The sequence below is a fragment of the Alligator mississippiensis genome, chromosome 1, assembly GCF_030867095.1.
Source record: "Alligator mississippiensis isolate rAllMis1 chromosome 1, rAllMis1, whole genome shotgun sequence".
Classification (NCBI taxonomy): domain Eukaryota; kingdom Metazoa; phylum Chordata; order Crocodylia; family Alligatoridae; genus Alligator; species Alligator mississippiensis.
This window is the reverse complement of record NC_081824.1, coordinates 213,974,288-213,997,532: the sequence shown is the minus strand read 5'-3', so window position 1 is coordinate 213,997,532 and position 23,245 is coordinate 213,974,288. Positions and strand designations below refer to the sequence as shown.

Genomic DNA, 23,245 nt, shown 5'->3' with positions numbered 1-23,245 from the left:
CATTTGTGGGCTATGTGTGTCTATACCCTGTGCCTTTCTGGTATTTTTGTCCTTATGGTGGTTTTCTTTGCATTTAGGATGGCTTCCTGGAGAAGCTGAATTCTAATGAATTTGTTGCCCTTTCTCGACTAATGGAAGGATTTATCTTAGACACCGAACAAATCTGTGGCCGAAAAAGCATGTCATTGCGCGGAGCGCTTCAGAGTCAAGCTAATAGATTTGTGAATAGATTCCATGAGGAGAGAAAAACAAAGCTCAGGTATCCCTGGATAGCACTCTCCATGTCTGATGAAAGATGGCTTGTTCCTGGAACATCTGTAACCAAATTTATAAGTGAAGCTGTCTGTTGTAATTTGTTTCAGGCTGCGGCATTCCCTGTATATTAGCTATATTTGTTCTTCATGCAATTTGAATCATATTCAGCTGGGCTGCCCTGACTGTCTAAAGAAAGATTGTCATTAGCTGCAAAAAGGATTAAAGACAGGCTGCTCCCTCTTGTAACAACTTGGACTCACAAGGTCCATGTATAGCCAGGGTCTGGTAACACTAGGAATGAGACCAGAGACATCCCTCCTTCTCCTAGGGAGGCTTACTTTGTACTTATGCCCAGGACAGCTACTTCCAATTGTTACCAGTCTCTGAAGGTGGTTTAATGCAACAATAAAAGGCAGTCCTCTCTGCTTGTGTGGAGACGCATAAGAAAGGGCTCAGTCTGCATTTGTCAGTCCTGTCCTGTGCCCCTCCCCTGATAACAGCCTGCTACTCCCTTGCTTATGAGACTGAGGGCTACACACGATTTGCATTTGGTGAAAGAGATTTCACTTACTTTTATCTTTGGAGGATAGTGGCCTTTAAGCTCGTGCTGTTTCCCTTGCTGCTCCATTTTTTCATGACTTCTTTGGTGTTGCATGTGTGTTAAATTTTCTCTGATATGGATGCATAGAAAAGCTTTCACTATTATTCATTAAAAAGGTCCATAAATGTCACTGTTTTCGCAAGGTATTCCAGCAGCAATGTCCACATAGTATGAAGTACGTGCCAGTTTCTTTTGTGATGTATGTTTAATTTATTCAGTCTACAGTTTTCCAAGCTAATGCATGGGTATTTGCTGGGTAGATTTGATTTACTGTTCAAAATTACTTGTGCACCTTTGTAAGTAAGGATTAATGATAAAATTTTGGACCATTGAATCTTTTATTACTGTGAATCCCTTTTAACTACATCAGTTTTGATTCTGTTGTAGTACAAGCAAGAGAAGCTTTGAGGCAACAACTCTCATTTTACTTTTTCCTTTTAACCTCCTTTTTATGTATATAAATAGCCTGCTACTAGATAATGAGCGCTGGAAGCAAGCTGAAGTTCCTGCAGAGTTTCAGGATCTTGTTGATTCTGTAGCTGAAGGCAAGATTACTCTACCTGAAAAAAAGGCAGGTGTGTACCTTGGGTTTCCTTATTATTATTATTATTATTATTATTATTATTATTCTCTTCATTTACCACAGTGCAGATTTTGCAGTCAAATGTTGCAGAACAGATTCTTTTGTAACTCTTGATTCATACACATGTATGGTGTTCTTGGGGAGAAAATCCAAATGCCTATTTAAGGATGAAACATTCAATGCTTGATCTCAATTTAAGAGACTTCTTAGGAAAGTTTTTTAGCAACAAAAGCACTTATTAATTGAGACTGTGGGAGATTCCACGCAGGAATTCCTTGCCTCGGAATGGCGGTCCCTGCAAGACATCAGAATTCTCCCACGACATCTCTGAAGTGTTGCTACCCCTGCCCTTTAAAATAGCACTCACTCCAGTATGGCCTGCCCGTGGGTCATACACAGGCCAAGGCATTATATAGCCTCTAGAAGAGGCAGAGACCTGGGTTCAGTTTGTTACTGGGCTGCAGACTCCTTGTGTGATCTTGGACAAATCACTCAGTCTTTCAGTGCCTCAGTTCCCCATGTCTGAGATGGGAATGGGAAGAATATCTCTTCTTCAGAGAGACATTGTAAAAATAAATATGTTAGTAATGTAATGATTTTGCTATGGTTCTAAGAACTGTCTACTCTGTTAATAAAAAAGAAACGCAGGAAACGAAGAGAAATGGCCAAAAATGAGTTTAGAATAACCTCACCAGCCAAAAGTAGGACAGGGGATGCAGCAGGAGCAAAAGGCCCACATGGGCAATACAAAAAAGGCAGGAAGCTACAACTTTAGAAAGAATGGCTTTTTAACTGGCCTGAATAAGATAGGAAGTTGGAAGTGCCAAATTTAGAATGGAAGCAGTTTCAGTGAATACTTAGGGGGCTAGGCTTGAAGAAAATGTCTGTGATAACCCTAGATCCAAACCACATTGTACATCTATTGAGAATGTACCCTACAAATCTTGGTGACTTTTTTTTTGCACTGGTTTTTGTGTTTGTCACCCGTCATACTCACATAATCCTGGAGTGCTATCTCAAGTAAGAGATTCTCTCTTAGCTAAAGCAGTCTTGGGATAGTCAGGGGCAGTGCTACTAGTGAGGGCATGTACAGAGAGCAACCCAGGTGTAGTATAGATCTGTCATAGCTATTTTTCCAAAACAACAGGTGGTAACCCCAGTGAGCAATTACCTCTCAATAAAATGGGTTCCAACATCAGAAACATTGTCAGACCTTGTTAGCTTTTTTTTTTTGTGTAAGTATTACAGCACTACATAAATATATTATAGAAAGTGTGGTGGGTAAGTAAATGAATTCACATGTATGCAATATAAAATACAGGATAGTGCTCTGAGGAGTGACTGGTTTTCAGCCATTAGAGGAATAGTTTACAGTTTTTTGCGCTTGTTTTCAGTTCAGCTCACCTCTCTTGTGCTCTCTCTCTCTCTCTCCTTGTTATAATGTGTAGTTGCTGAAGAAAGAAAGCCAGCTGACTTCCTCATTGTCGAAGGACAAAAATATGCTGTGGTTGGGTAAGATACACTCTTTTCTCTGAATGATGAGTTAGTTGGCTTGTGCTTTTGAGTAAAACTGTGTTGAATACTAAAAGCTTTAGCAATCTTGTTTTGAATAAAGACAAATCCTCTCCTCCCCAGATTAGTTTTCCTCTGATTCTGGAGCAGTAGTAAAATATGGTATGATGTTATGCACCTTTTTAAGATGTTATTTCAGCTGCAAAGCACCAACATTAACATTTACATTTTCTTTTGGTTTGTAATTTTTCCAGCAATGCATATACTTAGGATTTTTTCCATCTCTGCATACATTCCCATTGTCAGTATATGATTGGTATTATTTACTTAAAATATTAGAATGTACTTGTCCATATATGTCAATGGAAAGATAGGGGAACACCGATGAATTAATGATATTGGGAATTCACTCGGTGAAATTCCCTTTAAAAATAAGAAATGATATCTCATTCTCAGGTTCACCTCATTTCCTGGTATTTTTGGATGATTTAGCTAGTTTTAACGAATTAAATCCAAAACAAAAGCAAAGTTTAAAAAAAGTGTATTTGGATGTTTATATTTCTGCATTTTTCAACCTTGGAACATAGTTGTCAGAGTATTAAATATATCTAGGGGCCATTTTTAGGATGCAGCCTGGAAAAAAGATATTTAATGCACTTGAATTCAAATATCACATTACTCACAACTCAAAACCAAATGACCTGATTTTCAAAAACTTACACAGTAACCGGGTATTATCTTATGTAGGTTCCTTTGTATATTGTGCTATAGTTTTAACCAAAACCAGAAGCCAGTGACTCACAATTTCAGTGCCAGCTTAAAATAAACGGTCTTTAAGCTAGTCTCTGAGGGTGTTTATATATGTTCTCCGGAGGGGTTGCTTTAATTAAGCGGCTCTGAGAGCCACTCTAAAACGCCTGGAGCAACACATGTATAAGCATCCCCATGCTGAAAAGTGGCAGTGGGGGTGGTTTAAAGTTCCCTGCCACCGTTTTCCAGTGCAGTGATACTGATGCATGTGATGCTGGAGTCTGCTGGAGCACGGTAATTACCATGCTCCAGCACTCAGTTAATCAAGTCTGCTCTGATGCGCTGTAATTACAGTGTGTTGGAACAGCTTCGCTGCACGTGTATAGGTGCCCTGAGTAGCTAACACCAGCACCATCCAACAGTGTTTTGAGATATGATGGCATTATATAAATATCCTTTCAAAGATAACGTAGGCTCTGAATGAAACCACTTGATAGACCAGGCATAGAAGGCATCTTTGCTAATCCATGTTGTCTCATCTGAGGTAGAATTAGTTTTAGCTCCTTGAAGAAATTGTCAACTTCCATATTGAACATTTATAGTCTACAGATTTCTACAGACGTTTTTCTTGTAATGTTTCACCTATTTTTTAAAAAATAAATATGAATGACCAAAAAAAATAATTTCCTAAAATGAAATTAGCCTACAAAAATCCCTGTTTGTTTTTGTAGCTTGCTTGTGGGGAGGAAGATTTGTGTTTTGAAATGCCTGGGGACTTATTTTGAATGCTGGCCTGGTCTGACAACGATGACCCAGCTTGAATTTTCTTGGCTTCTCTATATTTGGGTTGAAAGGAGTGTGTGTGTTTTTTATGGGCCAAGCCTGATTCTTATAGATGCTGTGTAGCTGCAACTCCCATTGAATTTGGTGGGAATTACAGGTGCTCAATGTCCCCGAGTGTTTCCTACTAAGTGTATGCAGCTGCTCAGTCTCTTTCCTTGACTAACTGTGCATTTATTAGGGACTCTTCAATGCTCATGACTGTCTTTTTGAATTTTTTTCCTGTTGCATTTGCTCAGAATTGGCAAAGATGGCTACATAGTGTCTTAAAAATGGAGCTTTAGAGTTTCCTACTGGTATGTGAATAGAACCCTGTATTCTTTCAATGGTTGTTTCTGTAAGATATAAAGTAACTATATTGAACTGGGGACCTCTTGTTCTTGTAGCAGTTAACTATTTTTATAAGTTTTCTTTCTCTCTTCCCATCTTTACAAATCACCAGAGTCACCTTTCACCATTTTTTAAATTTCAGGCTTCTTGTATTCCATTTATTTTATATCACACCAATAAATAGCAACAACGGAAATCAAAAACACCTAAATCCCATTTTTTCATCAGTGATTTCGTAGCCAATATCCCATTGACTTCTAGTCACATAGAAGCCATTTATGGCAGATCTGTATAAATCCTGTAGTGAGGGAATTCATTCATGACCATTTAAAAACCCTAGTATGTTGGAGCAGGGGCTACACTTAGCATCTTAGTCTCATGATGCTATCATTTTACGTGGTGACTGTCAAGTGTTCCAGGCTAAACTACCTGAATTACTACTGTAAAAAAGTGAATGGGAACAACAAATCTGTTTAGGACAGAAGCTTTCCAACCTTTCTTTATACATAATCAAGCAGCAGTATCAGTAGTATCAAATATGATATTATTTCTCCTACCTTCATACCCTGAGAAAAGCCTGAAATGTAAAGATGGTAATGATGAAAATATGTGAAACATATATTTTCATCATTACCATCTTTAAATTTCAGGCCTTTCCCATGGTATGAAGATAGGGAAAATAATATTATATTTTATACTATTGATACCCTGCATTAAGTTTGTGTGATAAACCTATAATCTTTTAAAATTTTAGACTGTTAGCTATATGCAAACCTTACAAGGGCCAAGAGCAATTATATATACATTGTATAAAAGCATCCCATTTTGTGTTTTTAAATATGCTTATTTGCCTTTTTCCTACATTTTGTTTTCCCAAAGCAAGGTGTGGGCCTTAATATGAGGGAATATTTATATGAATAAATGCATTAGTTGAAAAACCAAAAGAAAAGAGGAAAAAAAGATGAATGAGAATTCTAGCACTACTAGATGCTGGACCCTTTTTTAAAATAAAGTTAAATGGTGTTGAAATATCTAGCCAAGTTATAGAAATCTGAAGAAGCTAAAATTGGTGAAGTTAGAAAATGGGAGAGGAAACATTTAAAAGGCAGCTTAAAAATATCCTTGCTATCAACAAAGTGTGGTAGTATGTATTTGATTCACCATCTTGTCTGTGCACTGAAGTGACATATTTGGCTCTCTTTTCTTTTGTAGAACAGTGTTGCTGTTAATAAGAATAATCCTTGAGTACTGCCAGTGTGTGGATAACATCCCATCTATCACTACTGACATGCTTACTCGTCTGTCTGATTTACTAAAGGTATGACCACCAAAAATGATGTCTACACTAGCTAAAGATCTATAAGGGAGGGGGTGTGTCTTGCCCTCAGTAACGCTCTATGTAAAGTTACGATTTGTTAGTGACGTATAGCTTAACTGTGACCTTTGCTATAACTATAGATGTCATAATGCATATCTTTTAATGATGAACTTGGGTGATGCTGTAGGGCATCCATATAAATACAGGTCAGAGGCAATCTGCTAGGTGAAATAACTATACAAAGCCACTTGTCCATTGGCATGTGAGAGGCCCCAGTAACCAGCACAAGAGCAACTTTGTTTCTGGAGTTTTACTGTTATTTGTTCTTTAGGCTGGGGAAAAAGGTGGTATGGAGTAGATGATGTGAAGTAAGAGAGAGCAGCTTAAGCCAAAATGTCTTTCAAAGATGCATGTCCGCAGGGAGGAAACCAGTTTCTTGATTTGTACAAGTCATGTCATGGTTGGAACAATGAAAAATATCTGTCTGGTAAAGCTATTATGGTAAAATGAAAAGTAAATTAAAGATCAGGACCTTTCAGTATCTTTCATGCTATGGAAGATGATAGGCTAGGGCTTCTAGGCTCTGGCTAGAACAGATGACCACAACGAAAAGAAGTAGGGGAGTATGTTTACGAGTGTCATTGCTGTGATATAGCAAAGCAACTGCCAATGAGGTTTTTGGCCAAGTTTCCCTACAACCATAAAATCATAGAATCATAGAAGTAGGGTGGGAAGGGACCTTGTAGATCTTCAAGTCCAACCCCCTGCCTGGGCAGGAGGGAAACTGGGCTCAAGTGACCCCAGCCAGGTAGGCATCGAGCCGCTTCTTAAAGACCCCCAGGGTAGGAGCCAGCACCACTTCCCCTGGAAGTTGGTTCCAGATCCTAGCCGCCCTAACTGTGAAGTAGTTCTTACGGATGTCTAATCTGAACCTACTCTCCAATAACTTGTGGCTGTTATTCTTTGTTATCCCGGGGGGCACTAGGGGAAACAAGGTCTCCCCCAAACCCTTCTGGTCCCCCCTAGTGAGTTTATAGACGGTCACAAGGTCCCCCCCTCAGCCTTCTCTTGTGAAGGCTGAACAGGTTCAGGTCCTGTAGCCTCTCATTGTATGGTCTGCCCTGCTGTCCCCGGATCATGCGGGTGGCCCTCCTCTGGACCCTCTCAATGTTGTCCACATCCCTCTTGAAGTGGGGTGCCCAGAACTGGACACAGTACTCCAGCTGCGGCCTGACCAGTGTCGCATAGAGGGGGAGGATCACCTCCTTGGCCCTACTTGAGATGCACCTGTGGATGCACGATAGGGTCCGGTTAGCCCTGCCGACCATGACCTCGCATTGTCGGTCCATGTTTGTCTTGGAGTCAATGATGACTCCAAGATCCCTTTCTGCCTCCGTGCTCTCAAGAAGGGAGTTTCCCATCTTATAAGTGTGTTGTCGGTTACTACTGCCCAAGTGCAGCACCCTGCACTTGTCTGTATTGAAACGCATCCTGTTTTTGTTAGCCCACCCTTGCAACCTATCCAGGTCTTTCTGCAGTCTTTCCCTCCCTACTAGCGTGCCCACTTCACCCCAAATTTTGGTATCATCAGCAAATTTGAACAGGTTGCTTTTCACCCCGTTGTCCAAATGATTGACTTGCATATTTAAGTGCTAATTAACAGGAATTATAATCAAAATAGTAGCAGATTCTGAACTGCAATGGAAACTTTAACATAATTTTGGAAAGATTGGGGGTACAGAACTCTTAAGTAAATTCCTGCTGGTAACCCCTCATATGTCATGGACATAGGACATGTTTATGCTGATTTTGTACACATAGGTACATTACACAAGGGTCTGGAGCAGTCGGATGTACTTCAGACAGCTGTCCTGAAGTAGTGGCACACAGTAGCCAGCTGTCATTGTGCCTTGCCACTAGGTGGCAGAGGAACATGGAGTAGCCTCTTGTCATGTGTGAACGGCTGCCCTGGGATAAGCTGTGGACAGAGGAACCCTACACCACCACGTAACAGATCAGTGGAACGTTACCTCTTATTTCTCACAGGGTGACTCTTCTATGCATGTTGTCTGCTCCTTGTTTACACTGATAAAAATGGATTGCGTGTCCAAGCCCTAACTTGAAGTAATAACATACCCATGTACACAGGGGTGTAGGTTATAGCCGTGTTGGTCTAAGGACATAGGCAGACAAGGTTCTTTGGATGAATCTGATCTCTTTTATTAGACCAACTTAAATAGTTGGAAAACAATTATTAAGCAAGCTTTTGGATTCAAAAACCCTTCGTCAGGCTAAAGAAGTTTCAGCAGTTGGTGTGTGCTCTTCCTGGATGGAATGAAAAGTCCAGGAAGAGCACACACCAACTGCTGAAACTTCCTTAGCCTGACGAAGGGTTTTTGAACCCGAAAGCTTGCTTAATAATTGTTTTCCAACTATTTAAGTTGGTCTAATAAAAGAGATCAGATTCACCCAAAGAACCTTGTCTGCCCATGTACACAGGGGCTTTTCTTTCCCTGTATTCACCACTGAGGTTCATCCACAAAACTTACTAGGAATAAATTGTTATCTTTCCTGTTGGTACGTTTCTTTTCCATTGCCAAAATGTCATGTGCAGTTTATTAATTCCTATCTCTGTGGCAGCTAGGCAGGCTACAATTATAGAGATTACCTTAAAAATTAGCACAAACAAGAGCTAAAAGCAAAAGCTAATCATCATTCGCATGTTAAACCAAATAAAGACCTTACATGGTGTCAGTGAAGGTTGTTGAATTGTGGCTTTGACAGGCTGCCAAGGAAAGCAAATTCCAGAGGTGGAAAACTGATGGCAAAAGCCTCATCTCAGCTGCAGTCAGTCTGAACTGGGATATAGGGTGCAAAACAGTTGGTTCCCAAACCATCAAATCCTAAGCCATTTTGGGCTCGTAAAATAACTGCTCACACCTTGAATTGTACAAGCAAGCAAACAGAAAGCCAGCTTGTGGGCACATGAGCAGATTTTGAGGCCGGAGTAGTTTTGCTGGTCTAGATTTTGTTAGATATTCTAGCCAAAAGAGGAAAGAGCTTTTTTCCCACCACATAGCAATATGTATGCTCTTTGTTACACACAGTCCATCTGAAGGAGTCTTACTCTGCTAGTGATGCAAACTTCTTCCCTGCCACTTTGTCATAGATCATCTGATGCCCTAGTAACAGCAAGGACAATGCAGAAAAAGAGTGTTCAGGAGTCTCTTAGTAATTCTGTAGCAGATGATTAAAAAATTCTGCTTGGCAATCAGTGGACTGACTTGAAGACATGAATGAACTGACTTGAATGCTTGGATGCTGACTTCTGTCTGATTCAGAGATGTCTAGTTTGTGCCTCTCTCACAATCAAAGGCCAGAGGCAGTTCAGATTTGTTTGCCATCTGCCCCTGTCTGCAGTCCAGTGTTTATATTTTTCCATCATAATCCTGGTTCATGCAACTGTTTTTTAGGGGTAGCAAGAAAACTCTGTTTTCCATTGATTCCTCTCTTAAGAGGATTGATGTTCCTGAAGCTTTTTCTCTGAATTGTTCCAGCCCCAATCATGCCAAAGTAGGGCAAATGGTAACTTAAGGGCAAAGGGGTGCTATATGATTCCTCTCAGGAGCCATAGAAAGGAATCTTTGTCTTGCTCAGGGAGGGGAAAGTCTTCAAATCTAAACTCTTGGTTTTACATCCTTATTTCACCATGCAACCCAACAACTGGAACTCCTCCAGAAGCATCTTCACAGAGATGGGACAGTTCTCTTCAGATATAGGTACCTGGCAAACTGGGCCATCCTCACTGATCATGGCCCCTTCAGGGACACCTTTAAAAATTCCCCTGATGCTTGGCATTACAATCCACATTTAACAAGAGAAGTTCCAGGGGCTCATCCCAGGATTTCAAGTGGATGAATGAGTTGTTTGGCAAGTAGATCGTTCTTTCTGTGTCTGCTTTTTTAGAGGAAAATCTCACACCCATGAGATCTGGCTCAGCAAAATTAGTTGCTTCCTCTTTTGTTTCCAGGTGGTATGGATGGTGATTCTTTTTTTTTTCCCAAAGCCCAAAATGTTCTGGGATATTCTGTGACATTGTCTTTACAATCTTGTGTCAGGTGGTGAAGAAGGATGGGACTCAAGTCACTTAGTCTTCCAGCCTGGGACTTAAAAGGGAAAATTAGTCAAGAAGAGGCCATTTATCATCTGGGGACTAGGCCATTTCCACCCCCTTTTCAGATGACAGCTTATGATATAAGATGGGCACTGGGACATTGGTGAATGGTTGGGGTCTTGTACAGTCCTGTGGACTGTTGGAGAGAGTTTCTAGTATTTTTCTTATGATTTTAAGATCATCTCATGCCTTTTTGGCAGCACCTTGGAGGTGAAAGATGTCAACAACTGTGTAAAGCTGCCACCCACACCATTATAAAGAGAGCTACAGACCTTTGTATGCTGACAGAAGCATCTTTTGGTAGGAAAGATACTTTGAGTGGCCCCCTTTATCTAGATTAGTGCCACTAAGATAAATGTAGTTCCTGTAAAATGAGCCTTGCACAGCTCACTTGCCATAAATAATATTCCCATACTGTTCTCTGTGTCTCCTGTGTCCTGGGCTTTGTTGAGGAAGGTCAGGATCCAAATTGCTTTGGTGATTTTTCTGATAAGAACTCCAGTTTCTGTCCCCTCTAACCACCCAGTGGAGCTAAGAGCTGGGTGTACACTAGGGGTGGGCAAAATGTGGCCCGCCAGGCCATTCTGTCTGGCCCACGGAGCCCCTAAAAAACTTAGAAAATTAATATTTATCTACCCCTTGCTGCCTGTCATACGGCCCTCAATGGCTTACCAAAACTCAGTAAACGGCTCTCCACCCAAAATAATTGCCCGCCTCTGGTCTACACAATGCATATTTACTCATCTAATGGGAACACAGCATGCCCATTTTGTATCATAAGCTGTCATCTGAAAGGGTGGTGGAAATGGCCTGGCCATTCTCCAAGCTCTTGTGACTCATCTGAACTACGACCAGTATGTTGCACAAGAGCAGCCCAGTCCAGATGTGTCAGCCTAAGGGAGAGGTTAGTCCCAGACATGAAATCATCATGTAGTAATTTACCATTCTTAATGCTCACTTCTTTTCTGATTCTTAAACCCCAATCTACAATGTAATCATCAGTGTAAACCAGGTAAATAAAAAATTAAGGACTCAAAGTCCTCTGAAGTCAATGGAAATTTCCCTTTTGATTTCCAGGGTATTTTAAAAGAACAAGTCCCAAAATCTTTAGAAAACACAAAAGGGGAATCGTAAGTGAGAGCACTGAAGTGTTTCCAGAGAAAGAAGCATGTAACTCCATGATGGACCCTTCTGAGTGTAACAGATTATAACAATTTCACTCTTTCTCTTATGATGGTTCTGAAGTGCTTTTAACCTGTGTTACGTACCAGTCTTAAATGCCTAGTACCGTGCTTTCCAAACTTTTCCTCGGCATAACCCCTCACTCCCAGCCCACAGCCCCCCATCCCAACAAATCTATCCACTGATGTTGCGACCCCATTTGGGGTCATGATCCACAGTTTAGGAACTGCTGTCCTTGTGTAAGATATCTTTCATTTTTCTCTCTCTCATCAGTATTTCAACTCCAGAAGCTGCCAACTAGTGCTTGGAGCAGGTGCATTGCAAGTTGTTGGTCTGAAAACAATAACTACAAAGAATTTAGGTATGGCCTTTTCTATTTAAAATGTTAAATCTCATGCACCAGTTCAATAAAACACTAAATATTCAGAGATAACTTATAGCATCAGAGGATAATTATAATATTATGCAAGATATATATTAGGATCATAAATTTTGTCCAAGTGCCTTGGAAAATAACAGGGTTTCTTTCTTCATATTCAGGGAAAGTATGTGATGAAAACTTGCGAAAGATCTGAGGAATGGTTTTTAAATCTGTGTCCAGCTCATTGTTAGTCTGTCAAGTCACTTTAAATACAAATCTGTTATATTACTTGAAGATAGAAGAAATAAATATGTTGGCTATGGTAGTCTATCAGAATAATTGACTTTGGAGAAAATTACCTTGGCACAGATGGGGGAGCTGTTTGCTATTTGGAGTATGTAGTATCTCCTTTTTTAAAAGCAGCAGAAGCCTGTCAGACTTAAATTTGTCCTTGCCTTACACTTGGGCATATGGGGCTCCACGCTTTCTGTCCTATCTGTTGGGAAAGGTTGCTGTTTTTTGTTAAACTGTGGTCATATTCAACTCCAGTAGTGGCTGCATTTCAGTAGCAGGTGGAGGAATGTCTTTATTTCTCCACCATCTGCCCCCAGCTTTACTCATCTAAAACTCCTGTGACTGTCAGCGTACCAAGTGCAGAATGCCTTAAGGGCTAAAACCACAAAGGGACTTTTGCATCATAGTTCTGGACTCCAAGGTGTGCGCCACCTATTGGAATCCACTGCTCTGAGCTAGGTACCCAGGCTTTCCTGTGCAATATGCAGAGACCATTAGAAGCCTAAGATTTTTTCATGTCATGTGGGTTATACCAGTTTACTGTCACTGGTGAAGGAATTGCAGATCACAAGAATTGTGGTAGAAGCCATGAGGAGCATGTTTTTCTCCCTGGGTCATGCAGAAGGAAGGTAACTGACATATTCAGGGTCACAGGATTTTAATGGCAGGGTGAAGGACTGAACCTGGGTCTCCCAGATGCCAGGCCTGCAACTTTATCCCAGGTCATCCTACCTCCCTTTGTGCTTAAGAATAGAAATCACTTATTAAATTCCCTGATCTGAACCTTCAGGCTGGCTAGGGAGCTGCCTGTGCTGATTAGTATGAAATCTGAATGTGGGCTAAGTGCCTAACTCCATGCTGGAGAGAAGCACATCCCTACACTTGAATATTCACAGCTGTGCATCATCTCCTTAAAGTAAGGAGGGTTGGGGAAAGCAGCAGGTGATGGTAGAAGAGCGTCAATTTGAATCTGGGTCTCCTGTCTCCAGCCACTAGACCTGGAGATGTTCTTAGGTGAGTCTCTGTCACTCGCCTGCTGAAGCTGTTCTACTCTGTAAATAAGTATGTTGGAAGGGAACCAGAGCCCTCATCAGCAGGCAGTGGAGTCATTAGCCCTCCCTGTGGCCAAATGAAAGTATCAGCATTTTATTAAAAAGGAAACGGGACAGATTGAGGCGTGCTCTAACCCTTGGGTATGGGGAGGCATCATCATCCCTGCTTTAGGGCAGCAGGCTCTGAAAGCACCTACTGCTTTGGGCCTTACAAATGAAAGAGGTGTGGGAGTGTCTAGTTTGAGAATCTTGTCAGGAGTCAGATGGGAGCTAGGTCTCTGACAACCTCAGCCGTGTCAGCATCTGGGTGGTTCTGCAAATGTGATCCACAAGCAAAGATGTAGGCATCACAGAGGTTAGGTGGCAGCTGAGCTGGGATCTTGAGTATCTCAGCAGAACTTGCATGTTGAACTTGGGCACCTAGGCCCCCATGTGGATTTAGTCCCAAGTCCTTACCTTGCACAGTGTTCTGCATCTTTGCCATGAATGTCTATATGGTAGGAACATGGGCTTTCATTTTTAGTAGACGATTCCTTAAACTATAATTCAAAGACCATCTTCTGCCTTGGTAAAAATTAACATGTGCGTGCTGCATCTCTGATGCAGGCTACCAGAAACCATACTGGTTATATAATCTGTGTTTTTCTCCTCTTCTTGCATCCGGATTTCCAGCTCTCTCCTCACGTTGCCTACAGTTAATAGTACACTACATTCCCACTATCCGGGTTCATTTTGAAGCTCGGCTGCAGCATAAGCAGTTCAGCATGCTCAGGCATTTTGACCACATCACTAAGGTAATTCTTTATATGCTGTCTAATTACAGTCTGTAAATTCTACTTCACATTTGTGCTTGGAGGGATGTGGATGCCATTAGATAGTAAATGAAACCCTATTTTTTTTCATTACAGGATTATCATGACCACATAGCTGAAATTTCAGCAAAGCTTGTAGCCATAATGGATAGCTTATTTGACAAACTCTTATCCAAGGTAATGACATATGGAAATAACTATATTCTCTCTAAATTGCTTTTAGATGTCCCATTGTGTACCGATGAGATGTATCCTATCACACAGACTGTAAACTCTTCCTATATAGGCATTATTTAAACTTTAAAGTCCACACAGACACAGGGCCTTCCATTGTATTTGAGAAATAGATCATTGAAGGCTGGATGCATGCATGTGTCATTAACCTGTATAAAATAAGCACTGATCATATCTTGAAACTCTTTTCTTGATGCAGTACCTGTTTAAGCTTTCCTGGTTAAAGACAGTACCATACCTGGACACTTACATGCTTCATCAAGCTGCCTGGCTTATCTGGGAAGCCCTATCTGGGGGATGACTCTGGAGGGTTACCATTTCCAGTCGTTTCTAGTCCTTTAGGACAAATCCTGTGCTTAGCTCCTCAATGCACTAAATAGCCTCAGTGGCTGCAAAACCAAATGCTAATGAGGAAGAGCCAGTACCACATGACCCAGTGCTGTGATTCTGCAGTTTGAAAATTCCTGACTTGTGGAGAGTTTGTATGAAAGAGGGGATAGCCTGATGGATGAGCCACTTGGCTGAGGCCTGGGAGATCTGTGCTCCATTCCCACCTCTGTGGCAGACTTTGAGAGAGTCTTCAGTTTCCTTTTATAAACCCTTTGGTAAAATGGGAATGGGTAGCACTTCCCTTTTAGGGCTTCTGTAACGGCAAATGGTATAAAAAACTTGAGGCACTTAGATACTAAGTTAAAGGGGGTGGGGGTGTAAGTGCCTGCATTTGCTGAAAACTATATTGGGCAATTAACTTGCTCTATGCTTCGTCTGTCTAGGCTAAATTCTTCCCCCTTACTTACCTAGACTAGTGTACTCTGCAAATAGTCCTGTCGATTGCATTGGGACTGCTTGCAAGTAGGTGGCAGCAGTGGGCCCTCCATTTGGATGATTAAAAAACTCTATGGATCCTCAGGTATTTTGTTTTTTCTTCAAGCTGCTTCATAAGGAGACGTTGCTTTGGAAAAAATTAATCTTCTAAGTGACAGATCTGACTGACTTATGAAAACACATTTATTATAGCAGGCAATTAGAATTCACATATTAATTGCCCCAAATGGAGTGGATTAGGGAAATCTAGTAAGTGGTTGAGAGTTTGAGCTATATCGTTTTAGGCACAATTACTCAACCCACGCCTACGCTATGTTTCCGCTTAACTGTGGTATTTTTTTTTTTTTACTGAAGCTTTGGGAAAATGCTATGCTTTTTTGCTTCTCAAATGCTTCATTGGGTTGGCAAGTGTTGCTGTTGATGAGACAGGTCAGCTTACCAGAGAGGGGGAAGCTGAAAAGGGGCTTTTTGTGCTCATTTGTTTTGTTACATTCAGTTAGATTGTAGAAATGCATTAAAAAAAGCCAACGCTGTCAAGGTAATGAAGTCCCAAATAGTACATTGCCCACCTAGAAAAGTACTCCTCCAGTTTGTACAGTGTCTTTCAGATTTGTTTTTTATTCCCATGCCATGAAAATAAGGACAGGTGGATCCTAGACTGGGTTACGTAGAAAAACATCACAGCGTTAATGGTGGGCTTTTCCAGATTGTAGCTGACGTGCCTCCAGGTCAAGCCATCTTTCCATTTTCCCCACTCCTTTCCTGCTTGCAACTGTAGTACAAAATACTGGAAACCCTTTCTAGCAAATACTCCCATTTGCAGCACTTATTGCCCTCTGTTGCCTCAGTAGCTTCAAATGACAGCACTTAGTAATAGGTGCTGTCTCTGATGGGTAGGATTTTTGGGATTGGTCCCTTTGTCCCATGAGTTATTTCTTTGCGTTTCCTTTCTCAGCAATCCCAGTTTTGTCTCTTTTAAGCATTGCAAGCTGAATTGTCTGGAAGTGTATCAGACCCGGCATAAGCACATGTAGCTCTAAGTTCAAAAGTTTATAAACTAATACTAATTTCCGATGCTTTATTTATAGACCTTTCAGTGCTTTACAGTTCAGGATGAGAATTGTCTCCTTTTTTCAAAGACAAGAGCACTGAGAGAGAATACCTAAACCCATTTAAACCATACCTGAGCTTGGAATGTACTCATATCCAGGAGATGGCAGACTAGGCTTCACTGCTGCAGCTGGGATGTTTCCTTTAAGAAGAGCTTTTAGAATCACAGTATGATCTCCTTCTGGGTGTGGGAACATAATGATGTTGTCCCCAAGGTAGCAGATCTCCTATTGTTTGGCAGCTTTCAGTAACGTGTTTCTCAGGTATCAGTCAGAGTCAGTGAAAAGGTTCCTCTCATCTCATTCCCCCTGCAGTGTTCATCTTGGTTCTTTAGCTCCTCTCCATTCTGTCAGTGGTTTTTACCACTTCCTTGGCGTATGCTTAGCTTTCAGCAGCTCCAATCTTTATTTTTTTTGTCTTTGCCAGAAGCTGACTTGCATGTTCTTGGAAGATTACTTTGTTCTCTCTTTCAGACGCATGCACTGGAATGATAAGGGGGCAGACATCCTAGGTAGCATTGTTTCCCAGTAACTGTGGAGAGAACACTCCTGCCAAAGAAAGCCTGGCCTAGCTCATATGACACATGGTGAAAGCACACATTTAGCTGTCATGTTAATCCTTCTCTCCCTGAAGTAGGAATAGCAGATGTAATGTGAAACAACTCTGAATAACAAGCAGAGAAGCAACCATACCTCATGCAATCACATGAATAGGGTGTGCAGGGGGCTGGGAGGAGAGACGCCACTTTCATTCCTGTTTATGAGGAAGTTAGCTTGATTATGAAAGTGCCAGCAATTCTATAATGTAAGTCATTGGGGCAACAGTAGCTGATCATGGACAAAGCCATTTTCTTGTAAATGATACTCAAGAACTTGTTCATGTGAGAAGCAGCCAAGAACACTCTCCTTTTGACCAATGTCTAATTGTTGCATAAGAAGATCCCTACAAAAACCAGTGCAGATGCTCGATTTGATCTTTATTTTGTCACCAGTATGAAGTGAAAGCTCCTGTTCCTTCAGCCTGCTTCAGGAATATTTGTAAGCAAATGGCAAAGATGCATGAAGCTATATATGACCTCCTTCCGGAGGAACAAACCCAGGTGAGCATAAGTAATTATTTTGAGTACAGTAACGGTATTGTACTGCTATTATCATAAATGCTCATTGACACCCGACCTTGGGAGACTTTCCACAAGCAAAAGAATCACTTCTGTGACTGCTTAAAGAACAGTGTATGGATGCTATTGCAGTATGTTTGGTGTAGAGCAAAACAAATATTCTGAGTCTTTCAGGGGCTGAGTACAGGGCAGTTGAGCGTGGAAAACTGAACCTACTTGCTATGTAGCCCACTTTTACATCAAGCTTACACTTGATATCTAGATAGCTATATCCTGAACACTGGCAGGAATTGTGAAATGGCAATAATTTGATCCCATGTGTAGTTGCTTCAGAGGATCTTAGAATTATTATTGAAATCTAAAGTAAAACAGCTCTAATAATGTTTACACTGAATTTAACAATGGATTGATTTCTCGTGTCACAATCTCCTGTAAGACCAGACTTTGCTCTTCTTTTAATGTTTGGCTACAGTTAGTGCTTTTGTAGATGCCAAGGCTGGGAAAGGTTGTTATGGTCACTTGGTTGCAATCTGCCTGCCATGATAGTAAGAATCTTGTGCTTTAGTGAAGGGTTTCACTTTGTTACAGAAGAAAGATTTATTGTTTTGCCCTTTTTTGGATGTGCTACCATCTTTAGTCCTAAGGAGCTTACAACTGAACTGCCAGACCTGACAGGCAAGTGATAGTCTTCCTATAACCCAGAAATGGGAAGAGGAGTTGGAGAAAAGACAGATTACAATGGTGGGTGGGCAGCTAAGTAATGTGCCCATCCTAGTTGTTCACATATCTGGCTGTTGTTAGTTGTAACAATCACTTTTCTTTTCTGCAAGCTATATGAAGAAGGGAGTTTTTAGGCCTGGTAGGAATGAAGGGATGTTCTTTTACCTGTTTCTGTTAAATACAGTTTGCTTATTTTTATGGTGTCTTTTAGATGTTATTTTTAAGAATTAATGCAAGCTACAAACTTCATTTGAAGAGGCAGCTAGCTCACCTAAATGTAGTCAATGATGGAGGACCTCAGAATGGGTATGTATGGGCACTTGTTTCAGTGCTTCACTGAGGCACTGATAAATTCCCCTGCTCTAATCCAAGTGCAAGTCTGCATTATAGTTAGAATGCAACAGATGTGCTGAGCTCTGCTGGAGGGAGCAGCTTGCCCTTGACCTTGGCACTACTTTTCAAGCGTACAAGAAATATATAAAAGACAGAGCATCAGGAGTCTGGGCTCTTTCTTGCATGGCCACAGATCAGTTGTTGGGCTTTTGGATGCATTGCGTTAATCTGTATCTGTCCTGTTGCCTTTCCCCTCTCTCCTTCCCTCCCCAGTGTACTTATAATATTCAGTATCTAAATTGCAAGAATGACATGATGTTTGAAGTTGGAAAATACAACTGATTCAGGGATATGGATTATGCAAGAAAAGCTTACATTGTATAGGGAGATTCCCTGCAGGAAAGTGCTTAGGTGGGGATGACTGCAGGAACCTGTTGGAATTAGAAGTCCAACCTCCTTTAAGTTTGCTGGTCTATCTGAACCTCTCAGTTACAGAGAAGACAGCTGGAGCCAAAAAATCTGAGAGTTATTAGAGCACACAAGTAATGTCATCATACTGACTGCTAATAACTCTTCTTATCCCAACTCAAAATTAAGTGATGGAAAATTGGTGTGGACCTCAAGGCCACAAGTTACCTCTGAATCAGCATGATCACAAACCCTAGTTATGTATAAGCCCACATCTCTTGCCTGTTTTTCTAAATATTTTGACATATTTTCTGAACACATTTGATTAAAAGTATGATGCTAATCTTGTTCCTTGTATTTCACTGTAGACTGGTTACATCAGATGTAGCGTTTTACACTGGAAACCTTCAAGCTTTAAAAGGCCTTAAGAATCTAGATCTAAACATGGCTGAAATCTGGGAGCAGAAGAGGTGATGATAATCCACTGGAAGCAGTCAGTTGGCTCTGACAAGAGAATGTCTTGCTTTCAAGGAGCTTGAAGCCTGTGAGGTGAATACTTAAGGCTGGAGGCCATGAGAGGACCTTATTGCTATTTGGGGAAACTAAATTCCAAGTGAGCTGCAGGGGGTGACCTTTCAGTGACCTTCAGCAAGAAAAAAAGTGATCAGCTGTCTGTGCAATGTTTTTCATTCTTTCTGGAAACAGACTCAGGTTTCTTTGGACCAAATCCAAAAGAACACATAGCTGTAACACAGCTGTAGTCGTCTAGAATGCTCTGTATATCTTTATATTAAAAAGATGCTTTGCATTTCCTCTAGTGCAATGGAATTCACATGGTGTCCCACTTTATTTAATGATGGTACAATATAAAATCTTGCAGTTGAACTCTGTAGAAAAATGTTTTTCTCTATGAAACTATGCTGTTCTAAAATTTATTTTTTTACAGATCTTTATACAAATAAACAGCTTTTGATTGCTTACATATAGGATTCAGATTTGTTAGGAAGCAGTCCATGTTTCAGGGTATTTCTCACTGCTGGGTTCTTATACTGCCACCAGGAAGATTTTTTTAGTAGAGTCTGGTTCACTTAAGTCATTTTCTACTGGCTAGATTTGGAAGTGATAACCATTAACACTGATCAGAAAAACATACTGGATGTAGTAATGTTCAGAAGTAGTATAAGGGCTGGTGTTCACATACTTCACATAGACACCAAACCCATCCTATTCATGGTGGAAGCAGAGTACGTTTGCAAGATCCACCAACAGTGGACTTTCAGTACTTTGCCAATTCCTATACACACAGGCCTGTCCCACCCACTTTTTTTTTGTTAATTTTAAACACAGCATTAATAGTGTATATTTTAAGAGGAGGAAGGGACAGGGCAAGTGGTGTAGAAATAATTTTAAAATGAGAGGCTGCTGTACACTTGTAAAGCTACACTACTGCAGTACAGGGAGGTGTGAGGTGATGACAAACTAGTTTAATTTATTGAAAACTTGTTTTTAATACTACCTTTTAACACTGGAAGATACCAGTACTCAGTAAAAGTGCCTGTGTATTTCACCTCACAACTTTTTACCTAAACGTAGTCCGAGTGCCTAACCTTGTGATGATTATGTACAATGGAATGGTCTACAGTGTTTGTGTGCCTATGGTTTCTTCAGACAGGCATGCTTATCTTAACACAACAGATGTCATTAAATGTCAATCAAAATAAAGCTATAAAAATCACACTTGTTTTTAAAGACCAACTTCTTTAATGATACAGGCCAGTATTTTACTAAGCTTACAAAATAAGTTGCCTACGTGTAAATACAATAGAAGCATAAAGACGTTTGAAAGAATGGTCACCAGGATGAGTCTTATTTTAAAACGTACATAAATTTAGAAATAAGTTATTTTCATTTGGGTCAACACATGATTAGTATGAACATGAGCACAGTCAATATGATATTCTTTATGTTGCTTCAGAGAAGGGAGATCAAATTGAAGACATTAAAAAGGAGATCCACTCTTAACCGGAACATTCATACACAGAGGTATTCTCCTGTATTCAATTCTTTGGGCAAGTTTGAATCAGCAACAAATCCAGCTGTCTTGCAAGACATAAAGGAGGTATTGACAAACTTACCCCAATCTGATTGGGGGTATATTTCTGATGTGATAGCATGGCATCTGTAAATGTGAACTATTAAAGTTATGTGGCGGTGAAGAAAGTGACTAGGACTATATAATACTTGTGAGCACTTGAAATACAGGTTCTTAATAGCTTACTTCCTGTAGTAGCAGTAGTGAAACATTTGGTTTTTAATCAATGTCTGCCACTTACAGTTCATAAAAGTGTTACCTGAAGTAGCTAACTCTGTTCCAAGGATATTGCTTCACAGCTTTGTTTTTGCAATTACAAGCAATTCAAAAACTATTCAGAGGCAAGCCTCAAACGTCTCAGATCTGTTCATCTTGTCTTGAGACAAACAGTATATTGCACTTTAAAGGTTTTATTAATTGAATCTTTAAAGACTGAAGCATTACTTCTGCACATCCTTTGCACTATGGTGTTTGCTTAAAAAAGGATAAGCATGGAAAACTACTTGAAATTAATACTGCAGGGTACAGTGAGATGACAAAGCATAGGCCCTCTGTGCATTTATTTCTAATGCTTGCAGGTTCTTCCATTGTGGGGCAGTTTCAGCACAATCTAGAGAGCTGAAGATGCCACGTCACTGACTCAGTGGTCCAAGATGCGGAGGTTGCCGGAGACAATTTTGTTCTCTAGTACTGCGCCAGGCGGGATGTCGATCCGGTCTCCATGATTTGCAATGATGATAACTGTTCCCTAAATTTAAGAAGAGAGCAAGCATTTAAGAACGTAACCCATTCTGTGTGAATTCCACTATAAAAGTGTCTGACAGGAGGAAACAAGGTTTCTGCTGTTCACAGAACCTCTGTGCAATGGTAAAAAAATCCTAGAGCACTCTCTAGCAGTGTTATAGTGGGCCATACTCTTTAAATTTTGATTTAAAAACTATGAAAAGGTCTTTAACTATACAACTTGTTCAGCAACTAGAGTTTCAAGCCCACTAGCAACTTTATTTGAAACGTCTTTCCTCTGTGTACTCTTGATTCCTATCTGCATGCTTTGGGGACAGAAATTCACTGTTTATGATGTTGCAGCTGTGGACAACGTGCTGTCACACTTCAAACTAGAGGCTTGGGGCCCAAAAGATGGGAACACCTGTGACTGCCAACAGCTCAGCATCTCCTGCTGAAGATACAGGTTCTATTCTGTAGAACCTTTTACTGTTTGTAAATGAGGCATAAGCAACTTGGTGAACTTCTATGTTTTTAAATATAAAAATGAGACAACCACTGAGTTTGCTTGGTTGTGGAAACGGCTGGCAATTCTAGACAAATGACCAAGGGGGAGAGGGCAAGCAGTGTAGGTGCTGACTTGGGTTCAATCCCTTTCTCTCAAGCTTCCCAATGCAAACTTATGCCTCAGCTTCTCACCTGTAAAATAAGGCAAGTGCTTCTACTCCATGGGGTGGGAAGGGGCATATTATTTTTGGTTTTTGAGACACTTCACAGTTGCAGTTTTCTGGGTTTTATCTGTAGTTTGGCTTAGTATTTTGTAAGTGCTACATACAGTAGAAGTGAATATCTCACAGTATTCTTTTCTTTCTGCAAGTCCACGCAATAGACAGCTTTGTCAGATGCAAACAAAAGCCCATGTCTCTGAAACAGTCTAAGGTGGTACCCTGCTATTCTTCAGATTAACCAGCTCTCTGCCTTACAGCATGGGTACATAAGTAAGTTATTCAAGGTAAACTGAAGAGCATAGCCTGCTCTTCCCACAAAGTACAAGTAAAGCTACCTTATACCTGGTATTTTTCATCAGTGTGACTTGTAAGGACAGTTACCAACAGTAACTGTCTATCTGTGATAACTCATACCTTTAGAAGGGTTCATACATTTGCTATACTCTTTACACATGGTCACTCCAACATTATTTTGGTCAAGGGACTGAAAAGTTTTCAATTCATATTAGTATGCCTAGTTTATGGTCTCAGACGAGAGGCTTCCCTGTTACAATTCTTTATGCATCATCATAGGTTTGTCACAGATCAACAGACAAAAATCTCCATGTGTATACAGGTTGGTCCCATTCACCATACACACCTTTAATGAAACATTCTTCCCAAATGTAACATCCCCTGAAACTGTGAGATGATCCAGTTCAAGCATGTCTGGTATACTTTCAAACCTCCTCAGGTAATCTTGAACCTTTTCAAAGCAAAAACCAAGCAGAATTAGAGGGTGTGTTTTCCTATACGTTTTTTAAAAAGAAGCTTAATATCAGGAGAAAATGCTGCAACAAGATGTTTAGGAAGGATGGGAGTAAATATATAAACCAGTCAGGCTTAATAAGC

The 23,245-nt window shown here is 40.6% G+C and overlaps 2 protein-coding genes across 4 annotated transcripts in view; one reads left to right on the top strand and one right to left on the bottom strand.

Annotated features, from left to right (window-relative positions):
• The window catches only part of VPS54 (VPS54 subunit of GARP complex), a 70,015-nt gene extending 49,469 nt beyond the window's left edge, over window positions 1–20,546 (top strand). Inside the window, exons 15-24 of the mRNA XM_006264914.4 lie at window positions 78–259; window positions 1,322–1,431; window positions 2,888–2,951; window positions 6,084–6,189; window positions 11,819–11,906; window positions 13,925–14,046; window positions 14,161–14,241; window positions 17,225–17,332; window positions 18,282–18,376; window positions 19,180–20,546. Coding sequence (XP_006264976.1) covers window positions 78–259; window positions 1,322–1,431; window positions 2,888–2,951; window positions 6,084–6,189; window positions 11,819–11,906; window positions 13,925–14,046; window positions 14,161–14,241; window positions 17,225–17,332; window positions 18,282–18,376; window positions 19,180–19,285 — 1,062 coding nt within the window. The 3' untranslated portion in view covers window positions 19,286–20,546. The remainder of the gene's footprint in view (window positions 1–77; window positions 260–1,321; window positions 1,432–2,887; window positions 2,952–6,083; window positions 6,190–11,818; window positions 11,907–13,924; window positions 14,047–14,160; window positions 14,242–17,224; window positions 17,333–18,281; window positions 18,377–19,179) is intronic.
• Window positions 20,547–20,549: 3 nt separating this feature from the next.
• UGP2 (UDP-glucose pyrophosphorylase 2) overlaps window positions 20,550–23,245 on the bottom strand; it is a 35,052-nt gene continuing 32,356 nt past the window's right edge. For all 3 annotated transcript variants that reach the window (XM_019500724.1, XM_014595048.2, XM_014595050.2), the window contains exons 9-10: window positions 22,995–23,099; window positions 20,550–21,651 (exon numbers count right to left, since the gene is read on the bottom strand). In XM_019500724.1, the coding sequence (XP_019356269.1) occupies window positions 21,544–21,651; window positions 22,995–23,099 (213 nt within the window). In that variant the 3' untranslated portion in view covers window positions 20,550–21,543. The remainder of the gene's footprint in view (window positions 21,652–22,994; window positions 23,100–23,245) is intronic.